Genomic DNA, 16,955 nt, shown 5'->3' with positions numbered 1-16,955 from the left:
ATTGTTTACATTATAATTAAAACCACCCTACACTCCGCTCCCCCCTCCTGCATAATTTTGTCGTATCGACGTTTAATTCTGTGCGCTAGCAGAGCAGCATTTATACTCTAAGTTAAGACCCTTAGAGTATAAATCTCCCAGCCATGTGTGGCTATAGCACTTTGTAAACACAAGAGGGAAGGTTGTTATGATTGTTGTAAACACTCGGCGAGATGGAACATGTGGATTACGAATAAATTATTAATGAAAAGGAATAAAGATGAATGTTTCACACGCCGTTGTTTTTAGGCCTTTAACTCCCGGGCTGAGAAGAACTTCGTGTGTGTTTAACAGCCACACGTTCCATACGCTTTCCTTCGTGCGGTGAATCATAATTATTCCGTTTTTTTAACGTCAACGTCGGTGAAGACGGAGGGATTCAAATATTCATAGGGGTGTTTGGGACAGTGTGTGTGTGGTGGGTGGTGAACCCCCAACCTTCTAACCTTCCAAAACTTCTAATCTTGGTGTTTTGCTCCTGCTGCTGCTGCTGCTGCTGCTGCTAATCGGCTTCGGGGTGTGGAGGGGTTAGTGACAAATGACGATACAAATGATTTGGGTGACGACGATCTGGAAAAGCACGCAGTGTCAAGACTTTCGGGCCGTCATCGCCCAATCACAGCGGAGAGTTTTGGGGCGGTCCCCAAATCGACCAATCGGAGTTTAATAAAGGCGCGGTCGACCCTTTCTCTTCCGCAACACGTGAAAGGTAGGCGTGGCTTAATCACATACCACAACATCATTGGTTTCCGGTTTGCGTGGCCGGAAGGGAAAATTGAAAGCGACCAATCAGATTTGTCCCTATTCGACACGGCGCCGCGCCCACGCTGCGAACGCTCAAGGTACATTGATCTGGTCAAACCGGAGCGCTCCAAGGGGTTCGTTCGCGTCGTCGTTCGCGTCTTCCGCTGTCAGTGCATGGTAGGAGTCGACATGAAATCAATGCGATCATGTTATTTAGAGAAGCGAACCATGAGGCGAAGTGAAAACGTCTCCAATGTCATCAACAAGCGCAACCTCTCATGCAAGATGGAAACTGTCGTCAGAGTATAAGCAGGGAAACGACAACAACGCGAATTCAGGGGCTTTCCCTGCTTGTTTTTTATTATTATTATTATTATTATAATTAATAATAATTATTATTAAGTTGGTTGTGATGAGATGTTTTCATTCAGGATATTTGGATAGAAACCCGAAATTTGGGTCATTATAGGCAAAGTATTTTCCTATCACTGTTCAACCGGACGTTAAAAACAAAAACTCTGCATGAATGTGGGTGAATCCACGATTGGGGCTCATGGTATCCAGTTCAGCACTTCAATGTAACCCAGTGTTAAAGCCTGTTACCTCATTGTTTTATTACAAATGAATGCATAATTAATCATTATTTTTTTTCAAGTATGTTTGGTCCATCATTTATTTATTTGTGTCAATATTACTAAATACCTGTTATAAAGATTGTTATAAATTTGGTCTTGCAGACTCCATTAAATGGTAAAAATCCTTTGTCATTAAGGTAAAATACAAGCCAAAAGTATATGTGGTATTTGATCTGGAACAAATGTCACTTATTTTGACATTTCTTCCAAATGAACATTTTCTTGAGGGGAAAATACATGATTTATTAAACATGCTGTTAAAATGATATTCAAACAATTGCAGAAGTTTTGGTAACAGGGTTGAGAAAAATCCATCAGCAGCCATCTTCAGCAAAGAAAAAATTGGATATTATTGTTGGGAAACGCACAAACAAATTTTAAGAACCTGGGGAAGCATGGAAATGTTTAGATGAAATGGCAGTGGCGTTCCTAACAAGACTGTTTAACACCATCCTGGAAAGGGAGAGGATGCTGGAGGAGAAGAAATGTACTGGTACCCATCTTCAAGAATAAGGGAGACTTACAGAGCTGTAGTAACTACAGGGTAATAAAATTGATCAGCCACAGCATGAAGCTATGGGAAAGGGTAGTGGAAGCTAGGTTAAGAGGAGAGGTGGGAATCAGCGAGCAGCAGTATGGTTTCATGTCAGGAAAGAGTGCTACAGATGCAATGTTTGCTTGAGGAATGCTGATGGAAAAGTACAGGGAAGGCCAGACATGCATATGATAGGGTGCCGAGAGAGGAAGTGTGGTATTGCATGAGGAAGTCGGGGGTGGCAGTGAAGTACGTAAGAGTGGTACAGGATATGTATGAGGGCAGTTAGAAGAAAGAAAACAGAAAGAAACAGTCTTTATTCATCACGCAACACACCACACTATTACACATGCTTGCACACACACACACATGCACATGCTTTGATGGTGGCCGGTGAAATGGATTCTCTGCTTTTGACCCATCCTGGGTTGTCCTTCCTCTGGGGCCACAGCCAGGAGCAGTGGGCAGCATACGTGGCCGCGCCCGGGGACTGGGTGATAAGTGTCCATCGCTGGTCAGACGATGATGTGTGCATGTTTTTGAGGGGGGTCCTTACTGACGTGAGGTGGAGGAAACCCCATGTGAGCACGGGGAGAACATGCAAACTCCACACAGAAAGGCTCCTATTTGGGAGATAACCCACCGGAGCACGGTGCCAACAGCGCCCCAGGCGGGAAGGAAGGTGTGCAGTAGGCATGACGAGGGCATTCAAAGTGGAGGTGGGATTGCATCAAGGATCAGCTCTAAGCCCTTTCTTTTTTGCAACAGATTAAATCAGGCAGGAGTCTCCGTGGACTACGATGTTCGCGGATGACATTGTGAATTGTAGGAAGCAGGTTGAGGAGAGCCTGGAGAAGTGGAGGCAGGACAGTAGTGAGACCAGCTATGTTGTACAGTTTAGAGGCGGTGACACTGACAAAAAGTCAGGCGGCTGAACTGGAGGTGGCAGAGTTGAGGATGTTAAGATTTTCATTGGGACTGACAAGGATTGACAGGATTAAGAATGTGTACATTAGAGGGACAGCTCGGGTTGGACACTTTGGTGAAAAAGTGAGAGAGGCCAGATTGAGATGGTTTGGACATGTGTGGAGGAGGGATGAGAGTTAGGAGATTAGGGGAGAAGGAGAAGATTAGGAGAAGGATGCTGAGGATGGAGCTGCCAGGCAAGAGGGAAAGAGGAAGGCCAAAGAGAAGGTTTATGAATGTGGTGAGGGAGGACATGCAGGCGGTTGGTGTAAGGGAGGAAGATGCGCTGTGGCGACCCCTAACGGGAGAAGCCGAAAGAAAAAGAAGACAAGGGCTAAATTGCACCCTTGTCGTGGAATCACCCATATACAGGCAAAACTAAATTGTTTTTTACTTTATTTTCTTATCACTTTTAATCATCTTTTATTTTACTTGACAGCATGAATACAACAAGACAAAGTCTGTGTTTATGCAAGTCTGCTGTCAGTCTCTGGTTAACTTGTACAAGACGATTCTCTACCTCTCAAGTAAGTTTTATCACATCTACCTGGATATTATTATTACATTACATTTAGCAGACGCTTTAATCCAAAGCGACTTACAATTTTTCAAACACCGACGGACGCAGCCATCAGGAGCAATTAGGGGTTAAGTGTCTTGCTCAAGGACACTACAGCATGCTAGCAGGAGGAGCCTGGGATCGAACCAGCAACCTTTAGATCACTAGACCACCAGCTCTACCGCCTGTAGTAATATAATATTTTTGTTTTTCCCTTGCAGGCAACATAATAGGGGAGCTATTGGCTTAAACATGCTTTTTAAACATTGTTTAAAGCTGAGTTCATTTGTTTTTGGCTGCTGCGGGCGTCCAAAAAGTCCTTAATCCAAATATTTAGCCTGTTTAACTGAAACATTAACAGTTCATATATATATATATATATATATATATATATATATATATATATATATATATCACATCATATAGTTATAGTTTATATGCACGATAGTTAATCATGACTACAATAAAAATTAGTCATTTTGCTGGATTAGGCTTGTTTTACTCAGCTTGTTTACATAAACTTCGGTCTGTGGTGTGGCAACAAACAAAACTCTTATTTTCTTTTGTCAATGTTGTATTGATCTTACAGGCTGCTATGGCATCAAGTCACCAACAATCCAAAAGAATCAAAGGACTGGACAAGAATGTGTGGTAAATAGAATAAATGAACTAATTAAGATTAATTGGGTTTGAGAAACGTCTGATTGCACCTTGGGATGAATGTCCTACAATGGGAAGGTTATCTCAATAGAATTAATTCAAAATTATTCTTAAAGGCATTATAATAAGGGTTTTCCCAAATAATCCCAACCTAAATAATTCACACTAAAATATCGGACACTGTCATTTGTTAAAAGTGTATCTCCTACACTTGGCTGAAATGAACAACTAAACAACTGTTCCAACTTTTTAAAACCTTTGCAGATATATTTCTAGTTGATCAGCTGAGGGTGTGTGGATTCCCCATGTGCAGTGTTTTTCTTGTGGTGGTGTTTTCAGGGTGACCCTCACTTCGCTGGCAGCAGATCCTAGCGTGGTGAACCTGGGCCAGGGCTTCCCAGACATCCCTCCTCCGTCCTACATCACAGAGGCTCTGGCCAAGGCGGCGTCTGTGGACCAGTTCAACCAGTACACCAGAGGATTTGTAAGTAGGGGGTTGAAGCTCAAGCTATCTACTTGAGGTAGATGGATGTGTAAACCAAAAAATAAATAATGACAAAAAGATAAATGGCATTATACAATAGCCTACTGGTAAACAATACACAGTATACAGTATATACATGTAAAAATCAACAAAAAACAATGAAATAAACCTAAATAATATACAAGAAAAATTGGCAATATTCAACAAACCTCAATATTAAAGGTAGAAGAACATGTCTATATACCATTAACCAAATCATAAACCAGAAACAATAAACAATGTAATACAATGTTGGCAACCTAAAGATAACCAATAACTATAAAACCTATAAATTAGCAAAAAAAAAAAAAAAAAGACAACAAAATAAACAATAAAACTAGGCAATATACAATAAATCTTACTTGAGGATCAAAACAATTTGCAAGATTCAAAAGGTTAACTGGATAATTGGAAATTGAGAAGGTCCCGGTGCAGCCGAGAAATTGATGAACAATTTGATGAGAATTGTGGATGTTAGAGCTTCCTGTCAGAGCGCATCTGACCCCTGCTCCACACACGTCTCTCACCAAGCACATCCAGGCCTTAGGCCTGCTCACTTAATAATAAAAACTAGCATAACAGTAATGGAGTCTGCCTACGGCCCAATCACTTAATAATTGAATGGCCTTCGGCCTTAAGCAGAGGATCAAAAAACTCTGCAAAACAATGCGTAGCTTCGTACGTGTCCTTGAGCAAGGCACTGAATGTGAATGGTCCCAAAATACCATTGAACATCACCAAATGAGAGGCTTTTCTATAGTGATTAAGCAACTATCTTATATTCAGTATAGTAGCATAGACTTCCACTCACACACTTTAGATAGATTTATTTTTTATTGTATTATTTTATATTCCAGGGCCACCCTGCTCTGGTGAAGGCGCTCTCCCAGGTCTATGGGAAGGTTTACGGGAGGCAGATTGATCCTCTGAAGGAGATCCTGGTCACGGTGGGAGGATATGGCTCCTTGTTTAGCAGCATCCAAGGCCTAGTGGACGAAGGCGACGAGGTCAGCCCCAACCCTACGGATCCGCAAAAATTCCAAACGTAAAAATATTTATTTTCACCTTATAATTTCTCTGTCTGTGTCAAGGTGATCATAATTGAACCTTTCTTCGACTGCTACGTACCAATGGTGCGGATGGCAGGAGCCAAACCTGTGCTGATACCGTTGAGACTTGTAAGTCTGACTCAAAACTACTCTTAAAATGTAAACAAACATTTATTGTTTAATTTGATTGTGCTTTGTTAATATCTAGGTTTTTGAGTTTAGATTTATTGGTTATTGTTGTGATTATTGTTTATTAGCCAATTTGTTATTATTAATTTTGCGGTACATTTTTCTGGTTTATCTTTATTGAATGTATTTCAGAGACCTGGAAAGCAGGGAAGCATCTCCTCTGGAGACTGGGTTCTGGATCCAGTCGAGCTGGCGAGTAAATTCAACCATAAGACCAAAGCCATTATCATCAACACCCCCAACAACCCACTGGGGAAGGTACGAGCACGGATCCTGGAAAAGTAATAATAATATCACCCTTCAAGACCATGTCGACACCCTTTAATCCCTTTAACATCCTCCACATCCAGATATTAACGAAGGATGAGCTGCAGGGGATCGCAGAGCTCTGCATCCAACACGACACGCTGTGCTTCAGCGACGAGGTGTACGAGTGGCTTGTCTACAAGGGAGGCCAGCACGTCAAAATAGGTGAGTTAGGAAATAAATGTTAGGTTATATTATTGAAGTGAGACAAGTTAATACTTTAATAATCCACAGGGATCAAGAAAGATACAAATTAATAAGAGATAAGACATGAAACTTATACCACAATGCTAACTAGCACTGTAATAACTAGTGACCCCATGTGGCAGATGGCAGTTAGTTTGCAGTAAGTACAAGTTTTAGTAATGCAGCATTATGTTATGAATACAGTATTTTAGTGTTTATTGCTATCGTGAGTTTAAATTATTTCCTCCTCAACAGCAACCCTGCCTGGCATGTGGGACAGAACCATCACCATCGGCAGCGCCGGGAAGACATTTGGTGTCACCGGCTGGAAGGTAGCACATTCATAGCAATAAAATATATTTTGGTTATTTATTTGATTTGAGTACTATTTAAATGATGAAATTGTAAATAAATAACTGAATAATTTAGTTAATTATTTATCGGTTTGGTTGGTTTTAATGGTGTCATTTCATTAAATTTAGGAAAAAAACCAACCATTTAAATTGTATGTCACCATCAGCTGGGTTGGTCCATAGGGCCCGAGCACCTCATCAAGCACCTGCAGACGGTGATGCAGAACACGCTGTACACCTGCCCAACACCACTGCAGGCACGTCCACTTCTCTCCCTGTGTTTTTATTTGGATCCTCACAGGCGTTTGAGTATTTATTTACTTGTCTTTTATTGAAATCTCCTTTCCAGGAGGCTCTGGCGCAGGGCTTGCTTCGGGACTACGAGCTGATGGGCCACCCCGACTGCTACTTCTCCTCACTGGCGGTCGAGCTGGAGGTAAAGAGGGACCGGCTGGCGGGCATTTTGCGGGATGTTGGCATGTCCCCCATTGTCCCAGAAGGAGGCTACTTCATGGTTGTGGACGTCACGCCACTCAGTGAGTTTCTACACTTGGGATGCCACAGTGAGGAATTGTTCCCACCCGTTAATAAACTCATGACAACACCCGTGTTATCGGTAACACCAGACATTTTACAGGGGGGGCGGTGTGTCACGTTATGCATAGTGCTGCTTTTTTTGTTTCGCAGTAAAATAAAGAGTTACTGTGGACACAAATTACCCAAGGATGATTATTTGATAACCGTGGGCGCTGATACACGAAAATTAACTAAATGGGTTTTATTTCTATAAAAAGAAAACCAAAAAAACAACGGTTCAGATGGTGGGCAAGTAATGTAATTGGTGTTTGTGTGGGGTAACACCGGTAACCGCAGCAACCCTAATACACTAAAATTATTACAACATTTAGTGGGAATTTGAAAATAGGGATAAAAAAAAAATCCTTACAAGGTAAAAACACAACATAAACTTGCATTTCTGCACTTTGTGTCATTTCTGGAACTATCAACAGGCCACGTCACTTGGTTCAATTAAAAATAAAGTACTTATTACTTTGTGTGTGTGGAGCATGCTCGTATCATTTCAAGATTTGAATTAAGTTTCAATAGTTTTATAGCTAATAATAAGTGTTAAGCAGTTATACAGTGCAGTGAAAAATGTTACATGATTTGATTTCAGATACAGATTTATCACACATGACAGATGATGAAGCTTATGACTACAAGTTTGTGAGGTGGATGGTAAAAGAAAAGGTAAGATGAGTGTGTGTGTGTGTGTGTGTGTGTGTGTGTGTGTGTGTGTGTGTGTATACACACACACACACACACACACACACACACACACACACACACACACACACACACACACACACACACACATACATTCAGTACATACACTGATCGACCATAACATTAACATTATCGGCCATTGATTAGAATAACTCTTTTTCTCATCTTGTTCCAATGGCACCTGTCAAGGGGTGGGATATACTAAGCAACAAGTGAACAGTCAGTTTTTGAAGTTGATGTGTTGGAAGCAGGAAAAATGGGTGTAAACGATAGTTCTGGCTCAGTGCCAGGGAATGAGGAAGAGGAGGCAGGCAGAAGTGAAACAGTGCCAGTTGGCGTATTTATTAACAAGTCTCTTAAATCAAAGGTGGCTCGTGGGCCGAAAAAGAAACTCAGGGCTCACAGGCCGATATACAGTGGGTCAAAAAAGTATTTAGTCAGCCACCAATTATGCAAGTTCTCCCACTTAAAAAGATGAGAGACGTCTGTAATTTTCATCATAGGTGCACTTCAACTATGAGAGACAGAATGGGGGGAAAGAATCCAGGAAATCACATTGTAGGATTTTTAATGAATTAATTGGTAAATCCTCGGTAAAATAAGTATTTGGTCACCTACAAACAAGCAAGATTTCTGGCTTTCACAGACCTGTAACTTTTTTCTTTAAGAGGCTCCTCTGTCCTCCACTCGTTACCTGTATTAATGGCACCTGTTTGAACGTTATCAGTATAAAAGACACCTGTCCATAACCTCAAACAGTCACACTCCAAACTCCACTATGGCCAAGACCAAAGAGCTGTCAAAGGACACCAGAAACAAAATTGTGGACCTGCACCAGGCTGGGAAGACTGAATCTGCAATAGGTAAGCAGCTTGTTGTGAAGAAATCAACGGTGGGAGCAATTATTAGAAAATGGAAGACATACAAGACCACTGATAATCTCCCTCGATCTGGGGCTCCACGCAAGATCTCACCTCGTGGGGTCAAAATGATCACAAGAACGGTGAGCAAACGTCCCAGAACCACACGGGGGGACCTAGTGAATGATCTGCAGAGAGCTGGGACCAAAGTAACAAAGGCTACCATCAGTAACACACTACGCCGCCAGGGACTCAAATCCTCCAGTGCCAGACGTGTCCCCCTGCTTAAGCCAGTACATGTCCAGGCCCGTCTGAAGTTTGCTAGAGAGCATTTGGATGATCCAGAAGAGGATTGGGAGAATGTCATGGTCAGATGAAACCAAAATAGAACTTTTTGCTAAAAACTCAACTTGTCGTGTTTGGAGGAGAAAGAAAGCTGAGTTGCATCCAAAGAACACCATACCTACTGTGAAGCATGGGGGTGGAAACATCATGCTTTGGGGCTGTTTTTCTGCAAAGGGACCAGGACGACTGATCCGTGTAAAGGAAAGAATGACTGGGGCCATGTATCGTGAGATTTTGAGTGAAAACCTCCTTCCATCAGCAAGGGCATTGAAGATAAAACGTGGCTGGGTCATTCAGCATGACAATGATCCCAAACACACCACCCGGGCAACGAAGGAGTGGCTTCGTAAGAAGCATTTCAAGGTCATGGAGTGGCCTAGCCAGTCTCCAGATCTCAACCCCATAGAAAATCTTTGGAGGGAGTTGAAAGTCCGTGTTGCCCAGCGACAGCCCCAAAACATCACTGCTCTAGAGGAGATCTGCATGGAGGAATGGGCCAAAATACCAGCAACAGTGTGTGAAAACCTTGTGAAGACTTACAGAAAACGTTTGACCTCTGTCATTGCAAACAAATTTCCACCACCGGGCGCCTTCTTATTTTCCACCATAATTTGCAAATAAATTCTTTAAAAATCAGACAATGTGATTTTCTGGATTTTTTTTTTCTCATTTTGTCTCTCATAGTTGAGGTATACCTCTGATGAAAATAACAGGCCTCTCTCATCTTTTTAAGTGGGAGAACTTGCACAATTGGTGGCTGACTAAATACTTTTTTGCCCCACTGTATATAAATTGTTCTGGTTTATCCGTGGATCCCCGCTTCCTGCATCACCAGCTGTCCGTGTTGGATCGTGCCTCTCAGGCTGACTCGCCTGCACGCCCATCCTACTGTGGGGACACACACACACACAATTATACCTTCCTGTTTTGGGGATCAGGAGAAATAGGCGGAGTCCTCCGCTGATTAGGCTGATCCCCAGCAGCTGAGCGGCCCTGGGATGGGAGACTGCACCTCCTGTCTGCAGCGGCGGCTTGGCCCCGCCCCCTTGGTCCACCACATACCCCCACCACCGCACTCGGACGCTGTCCGGCCGACATCCGACTCCCCCCTCCCACCCCCGGAGTGGGAGAGGAAGTCCGCTACAACCATCTGGGTAACCGGCCTCTGGATCACCCCTGGAAGTTGAAGGATTGTAAGGCCAGATACCACCTGGTATTATAGCTAAACACTCCTTTTCTACAATGCTGTACCTCGTCTCCCACTCTACCAGCTTGCGGCTGATGTACAGCAACGGCTGGTCCACATCCTCAACCTCCTGGGACAGAATGGTTCCAAGCCCCCTGTCCACCGCGTCTGTCTTCAGACAGAAAGGAAGAGCAAAGTAAGGGGTATGCAGTACAGGCTCCCCACAGAGAGCTGCCTTTAATTTAACAAATGCCTGTTGGCATGGCTCTGACCACTGGACCTGGTCTGGAGTACCTTTTCGAGGCAAGTTGGTCAAGGTGCTGGACAGTGCCGCAAATTCCGGCACAAACCTCCTATAGTATCCGGCCAGCCCCAAAAACTGCTATACCTCCTTCTTAGTCTTCAGTCTGGGTGTGTTCGCGACTGCGGCGGTCTTATCTACCTGCGGTCGGAGCAGACCCCCCCCCCCAAGTGGTACCCCCCTCCGCCCAACCGCACACTTGTTTGGGTTGGCGGTGAGCCCTGCGCACCTCAGGGATGCTAGAACTGCGTCCACATGCTGCATATGCCGCTCCCACATATCGTTATGAATAATGACATTGTCTAAATATGCGGCGGCATGTGCTGCATGCGGGCGCAGGACCCTGTCCATGAGTCTCTGGAGGGTCACAGAGGCACCAAACAACCTGAACGGAAGCAGTCGGAATTGGTAAAGGCCTTGCGCAATGGAGAAGGCAGATGTTCCCTTGGACTGCTGTGATTCCTGCCCAGCTCAAAGGGAGAAAATCCCGTGGAGGACTGGGGAACCTCCCGCACCACAAACAACAGGGGGTTCAGCCATGTGTCCCAATTTTGGCTGTCATCGTGAACGAACTTCCGGATCATGTTTTTCAATGTTCTGTTGAAGCGCTCAACCAGGCCAGACCAGAGGAAAGTCCTCAATGGGATGGACTGAGGGTTAGGGGAAGTTCCCCCCTAGGGCTCCCCCTCCCCCGCTCTGGTGACCTCTGCCGGTGCGACCACCACGTCGCCCTGCGCCACGCAACACTCACATATGCCTACAGATCATGAGCGCACCCCCCTGTTTCTTTCATTAGAACATCGAAACCTGGCCAATTTTTACCCAAAATCAGAGGTGCGACAGGCGGGAACTAACCGCAGCCTTTAACATACGCTTTTTTTCCCTTGGAGCGAATTTCTAGCCGCATTATCGAATTTGTGTGAATATCCCCATGCACACAAAAAATATCCACCCAAGATGCTTCTACCAAAGCCCCAGGTCGAACAAGGTGTTGCTGAATCATCGTCAGCAAGCAGCCTGCAAATCAAACAGCTGTGGCATCTGGGTGGGAGGTACAATGCCACATCCCACCAGCCACGAGAGAGAGAGAGAGAGAGAGAGAGAGAGAGAGAGAGAGAGAGAGAGAGAGAGAGAGAGAGAGAGAGAGAGAGAGAGAGAGAGAGAGAGAGAGAGAGACTTATACGTATAATTCAAACAGATCATTAGAATTGATCATTACTGAGCAGATATATATTTTTATCTCAATCTGTTGTTATGAATTTGAATTCAGTTTTGTCTCACTGGATGAGATGTTTAATCAAACATGTTGGTGTGTTGCAGAAACTTGCAGCCATTCCTGTCACAGCGTTCTGTGGAGAAGCCTCCAGGAGCCAGTTTGAGAAGTACATCCGCCTCTGCTTCATCAAGGTACAAAAAGCCTAAAACCCTGGAGCGGTTTGGGTAGAAAGTTCAGCTCATAGAGGCTTTTGGGAGTCACTCTTATTCCCACAAGTCCCAACACTGACTCAAGTCATTTATTTCTTTACCTTAACAGCAAGACAGTACCCTGGAGGCAGCGGAGAGAATCCTGAAGAACTGGAATAACGTCTAGGAGGATTTAAGGAGACGAAATAGGTAAAATATAGGAACAACTTGTCTTTTTAGATCTTGAGGAATAACTATGCACCTGCAGACCCTGCTCTTTTGGAAACACCTTCATACCTGATCGTGTCTTAGCTATGACTAACTATTCTTGTTCTTGTTGATGTTGACTCAATTAGTTTTAAGTTGTATTGACATAATGCACTTACATATGAATACACCTATATTGCATTAACATAAAAATAGAACAATTTATAACACATTTAATTACTATTCCTTACAGCTATTTCGCAGTATGCTTGATGCTAAATAAATTAATGTAACTATGCACAAAGAAATGACTGCGCTTAACGTATGTCTTTTGAATTGTGTCTAGGTTCAATAGGAAAAACCACTGGTGTTGGTCCCCTGCATTTTCATCCCTGAGCTCATTAGAAGCTATTTATAACCAACCATTTAGGAGTTTTGCTATTTGCTTTTTCTGGTGCTGGTGAATAAATGCTGGTTCGTGAATTGACAAACAAGGTTCTGTTTTTTTTCTATTAGATTTATTTATTCTATTTACTGGGTTATATAATTTGTGACCCACCGCATACTTTAGGGCACGGATGCCCACACTTTTTTGGCTTGTGAGGTACTTTGACCAGGTCAAAATGATCTACCTGCATTAAAAAAAAATGCTAAATATATTTATATATACGGAGTATACTATATATATATATATATATATATATATATATATACACACACACACACACACACACACACACACACACACACACACACACATACATACATACATACATACATACATACATACATACATACATACATACATACATACATACATACATACATACACACTATATGTTGGTGTACCTTAAATCACTGCATGAACCCCTACGGCACAATAAATACATTTATGGTCACTACCTTACTCTGGTGATTTGCACTGAATAGAGTCAGCCCGGGTTGCATAGTCAGGCATGCAACTGTTGAGGGGTGAAAAAAGGTGAGAAGGATGCGTGAGCGGAGAACAACACAGACCTACTGGGGGGTTTGTTGAAGAAATTATTCTGAAAGATCAGTGAGGTTAATCTGCCTGATACAAGAAAACAAAAACTGAGATTATATAATATTTATTCTGCAGAATAAAGAGGAAGGTTCAGTACTGATCCAAAGCAGGGTTCTGACCAGTCTGATATTATTCCTGATGAAGAGGGCTGTGGCAGTCTCGCCACCACACACCACCCAAGTGGCGTGCTCAGGGACCTCCGGGACAGAGACACAGACGACCGGGGGTTGTGAAGACCAGTTTATTGTGGAGATGAGGCTAGATGGAATTAGCCAGGAGCAGATGGAACATGTCATGACAGAGGGCTCCCCTCTTGACTTAGTATGTGGATGGGGTTTTTAACCCTGATGCTTGCTAGCCCAACCAACGAGCATCAGGTGTGGCTACTCAAGCCACCTCATCCATCACATACCCCCAACACCAACTGAGGCCAGGAAGAATTCCTGGCCGAAGCCTACTCCCCCCCCACCCTCCAAGCAGAGAACAAAAATGAAAATAAATGCTTTAACCAGACTCTGACCCAGGGTTCCTATACCTTAAATAAATAAAACACTGACTCTGAAACAGGGTTCCCATACAAAAAAAAAATTAACAAGTCCCCTCCCAGAGGACCTGAATTCCCCAGGGCAGCACGATCAACCGGCCTCCTTCCACCATGACGCCGACATAACTGCCACCTCCTCCCTTCTGGAGCGTGAGGCCTCGGGCTGCCGCGCTGCTGGTGACGGCCTGGCCGGACATGGCTGCTAGGGGGGCTTCTGGGAGGGTTGGACTGGCTGCTGGGCTGCTGGATGGTCCCGGCGATGCCTGCTGGGAGGAGAAGCTAGCTGCCCGGGGGTACCTGTGGTGGTTGCTGTGCTGCTTCTCCCCCGGTGCTCCGCCGGACCCCCCAGGTGCTGCTGCCAGTCGGAAGAGGGTTGGTGCTGGAGCCTCCCGTTAGACTGCTGGTGGCTCCAGGGCGTCTTCAGATGGCCCTTCTGTATCCCTTCCCTTTGCCGGATGCCCGCATTCTCCACCACTGTGGCAGTCTCGCCACCACACGCCACCCAATTGGCGTGCTCAGGGACCTCCGGCACAGAGACACAGATGACTCGAGGTTGTGAAGACCAGTTTATTCTAGAGATGAGGCTAAATGGAATTAGCCAGGAGCAGATGGAACATGTCTTGACTGAGTGTGTGGACGGTGTTTTTAACCGTGATGCTTGTTAGCCCAACCAACGAGCATCAGGTGTGGCTACCCAAGCCAACCCATCCACCACAAGGACTTTATACAAAAACAGAGGGTGTTTGGGTCAGAAGTAATTTACCAGTCTGTGCCCCCCAACTGTCTCCCTGGATGTTACCCTCAGACAGTGAATTCACAGGAACTGGCAGACATGGATTACAATCCCTTACAATGCACATCTAAACTCCCCTGTGGTTGTGACAATGTTTTAAAACCCCCCTTCTACAGGTAGAGGCCTTTGTCCTCATTCAAATAGTTGATCGTATGCATTTTTCTCTCACATTTCCTCCTTTTGTTTCTACTGGAACAACACCTTAAGGAAAAATGCAATAATGCTAAAATTCCATAAAGTGTAAATTTGATACAATACAATTATACTTCAGAGATATCCTTCAATTCTATCTTATTGGAATCTACTGGGAAAAACCCACATCTAATACTAAATGTAACTACATTAAATCATAAATATTCTAGATATAATTCAAGGATATCTCCACCTCAAATTGGCCAAACCGCTCTTCTCACATTTGGCTGGAGAAAAGTAAAAGACCAGTAAGGGTTATCTACACTATACTATGACAACGCACAGGATAAAAACTCCTAGTCGTACAGAGGAGAAATCCTGTGTGAAGCCATCTTACAATTCCAACTAGAAAACACAAAAAAAAAAATCATGAATCACATAATGAAATAAACATAGATTCCACTAATACATAATGCCATGCAGATTAATCAATGGTTATCACTTAATAATGACAACAGCAAAGTTCTTTGTGCACGTAATGACTAACACATCCTATAAGTAGGGATAAACATAAATAGACAAACATCTCTATATTTCAACATCTCAGCATCCCTACATCTCCGTCATCATCATAAGGTGGTTTCCAATCATCTAGTGGTATGGAGACAAACTGTCCCGTCACCATCTTCGTTTTACGAAGGATAGGTACTATACACGCTAGACAGCAACATAGCAAACACATTATCACTACAGGTATCAATATCTTTATGAATGTAGAAATCCATGGCCCCAGTGCATTTCTTAGCCAAGCAAATGGGTCCCCAGTGTTAGCTTGAACTCTCATTAAATCATCAAGTAACTCTTTCATAGCTTGTATGGCTAAAGACAAATTTCCTGATTCTACATCATTGGCAGGAATGTATGTACAACATGACTCACCTATCATAGCACATACACCTCCTTGAGTCGCACTCATTATGTCTAGTACCATATGATTCTGGAGAACCATTAAACGGATTGAAGTTAATTCTTGTTTAACAGCTTCTTCTGCTAGGATAGTTGCATTAATGAACAGTAAAAACTTATAATGTATGATATTTAGCCACTTAAAAGATGTAGATGTACCTACGTGTGTTAATATAGATGTAAAAAGATGTTCTGCTCCACCTACAATCCTATACTCAGCTGGAACTGATATCACAGACATATATGTTCCTGATCCTCTTACACGCACATCTTGATGGGTCTTGGTCAGATTATACATGTAAATTGGCAAATCTAACATAATTGATGACAGCCTAGTTCTTGGGCAGACTTGCATATGCCATGTGTCCACATAACTAATAGATGTCAGGAATTGTTGCTTGTCCCATTGTATAAATTATCTGAGTTTGGTTACATGCTGTTGTTATCCCCACTGGAATTCCAGGGTAACAGTTACTTCTTCTATCGGAACAAATGGATTTAAAACACAAGGGGTGAATAACTCCAGCACCTGAATGGACTATAGTTTGGTGAGGCTAGCGCAACAGTTACAGTCGTAACCAATCTTCTCCATACATTAGTGCAATTCATTTGTCCTACAGAAAGATTATAGTGGAATGCCTTTATCAGTTCACCGTTTTGCTTCATCTCAACAGAATTTGTCGTACCTCCATCAATATGATTATATATTACTTCAGTCATATTAATATAAGTTGGAAAATTTGTAGCCCTTGCTAAACATCTAGATTCTTCCCATGATGTTGATATAATTGAGAGGAGGAATGGTGTTTGCACTGAGTGAGGCATTTTACTACATACATAACAGGAATGATCCGCACCATACTCTTCTTTAACTGAATAATTCAAAAATCTCCACCACATATTTTGTTAAACTGAATGTCCAGTGGAGTCAACTTTAACCATGAGTGGACTATGTTAGTGACAGAACGTTAATTTCTCACTTGGGGCCCTTCTTCTGGATCTAATGTGAGTGAGAGTGGTGTAGGGGAGCGGCTATTATATAAGTCTCGCTGCGGGACTGTGTTCCAGGGTCCAGGGTTGGATAATTAACAGAACGATGGCAATGATGATGAGAAAGATGATCACACAGACGTGACCAATC

General features: G+C 43.2%; 1 protein-coding gene across 2 annotated transcripts; it reads left to right on the top strand.

Moving 5' to 3' along the window:
• Window positions 1-819: 819 nt before the first annotated feature.
• Window positions 820-12,819, top strand: LOC307231317 (kynurenine--oxoglutarate transaminase 3-like). 2 transcript variants are annotated; one of them, XM_080001973.1, is made up of 15 exons: window positions 820-881; window positions 3,359-3,446; window positions 4,068-4,129; window positions 4,478-4,622; window positions 5,519-5,668; window positions 5,753-5,839; window positions 6,032-6,157; window positions 6,250-6,370; window positions 6,647-6,723; window positions 6,912-7,001; window positions 7,094-7,280; window positions 7,922-7,995; window positions 12,044-12,130; window positions 12,258-12,337; window positions 12,681-12,819. In XM_080001973.1, the coding sequence occupies exons 2-14, from the start codon at window positions 3,360-3,362 to the stop codon at window positions 12,312-12,314; spliced, it is 1,350 nt and encodes a 449-aa protein (XP_079858099.1). In that variant the 5' UTR covers window positions 820-881; window position 3,359; the 3' UTR covers window positions 12,315-12,337; window positions 12,681-12,819. The 2 variants fall into 2 exon arrangements, with proteins under 2 accessions (XP_079858099.1, XP_079858100.1); XM_080001974.1 differs by lacking the exon at window positions 820-881 and adding an exon at window positions 884-960.
• Window positions 12,820-16,955: the final 4,136 nt, after the last annotated feature.

The sequence above is a fragment of the Zeus faber genome, assembly GCF_960531495.2.
Source record: "Zeus faber genome assembly, chromosome: 1".
NCBI lineage: Eukaryota > Metazoa > Chordata > Actinopteri > Zeiformes > Zeidae > Zeus > Zeus faber.
This window is presented reverse-complemented; position numbering and strand designations above follow the sequence as displayed.

Excerpts from the sequence above, each read along its gene's own strand:
- LOC307231317 (XM_080001973.1), top strand. The coding sequence starts at position 3,360 with ATGAATACAACAAGACAAAGTCTGTGTTTATGCAAGTCTGCTGTCAGT. Across the intron at positions 6,724-6,911 it reads TTGGTGTCACCGGCTGGAAG|CTGGGTTGGTCCATAGGGCC; the intron begins GTAGCACATTCA and ends TGTCACCATCAG. Across the intron at positions 7,281-7,921 it reads TGTGGACGTCACGCCACTCA|ATACAGATTTATCACACATG; the intron begins GTGAGTTTCTAC and ends ATTTGATTTCAG.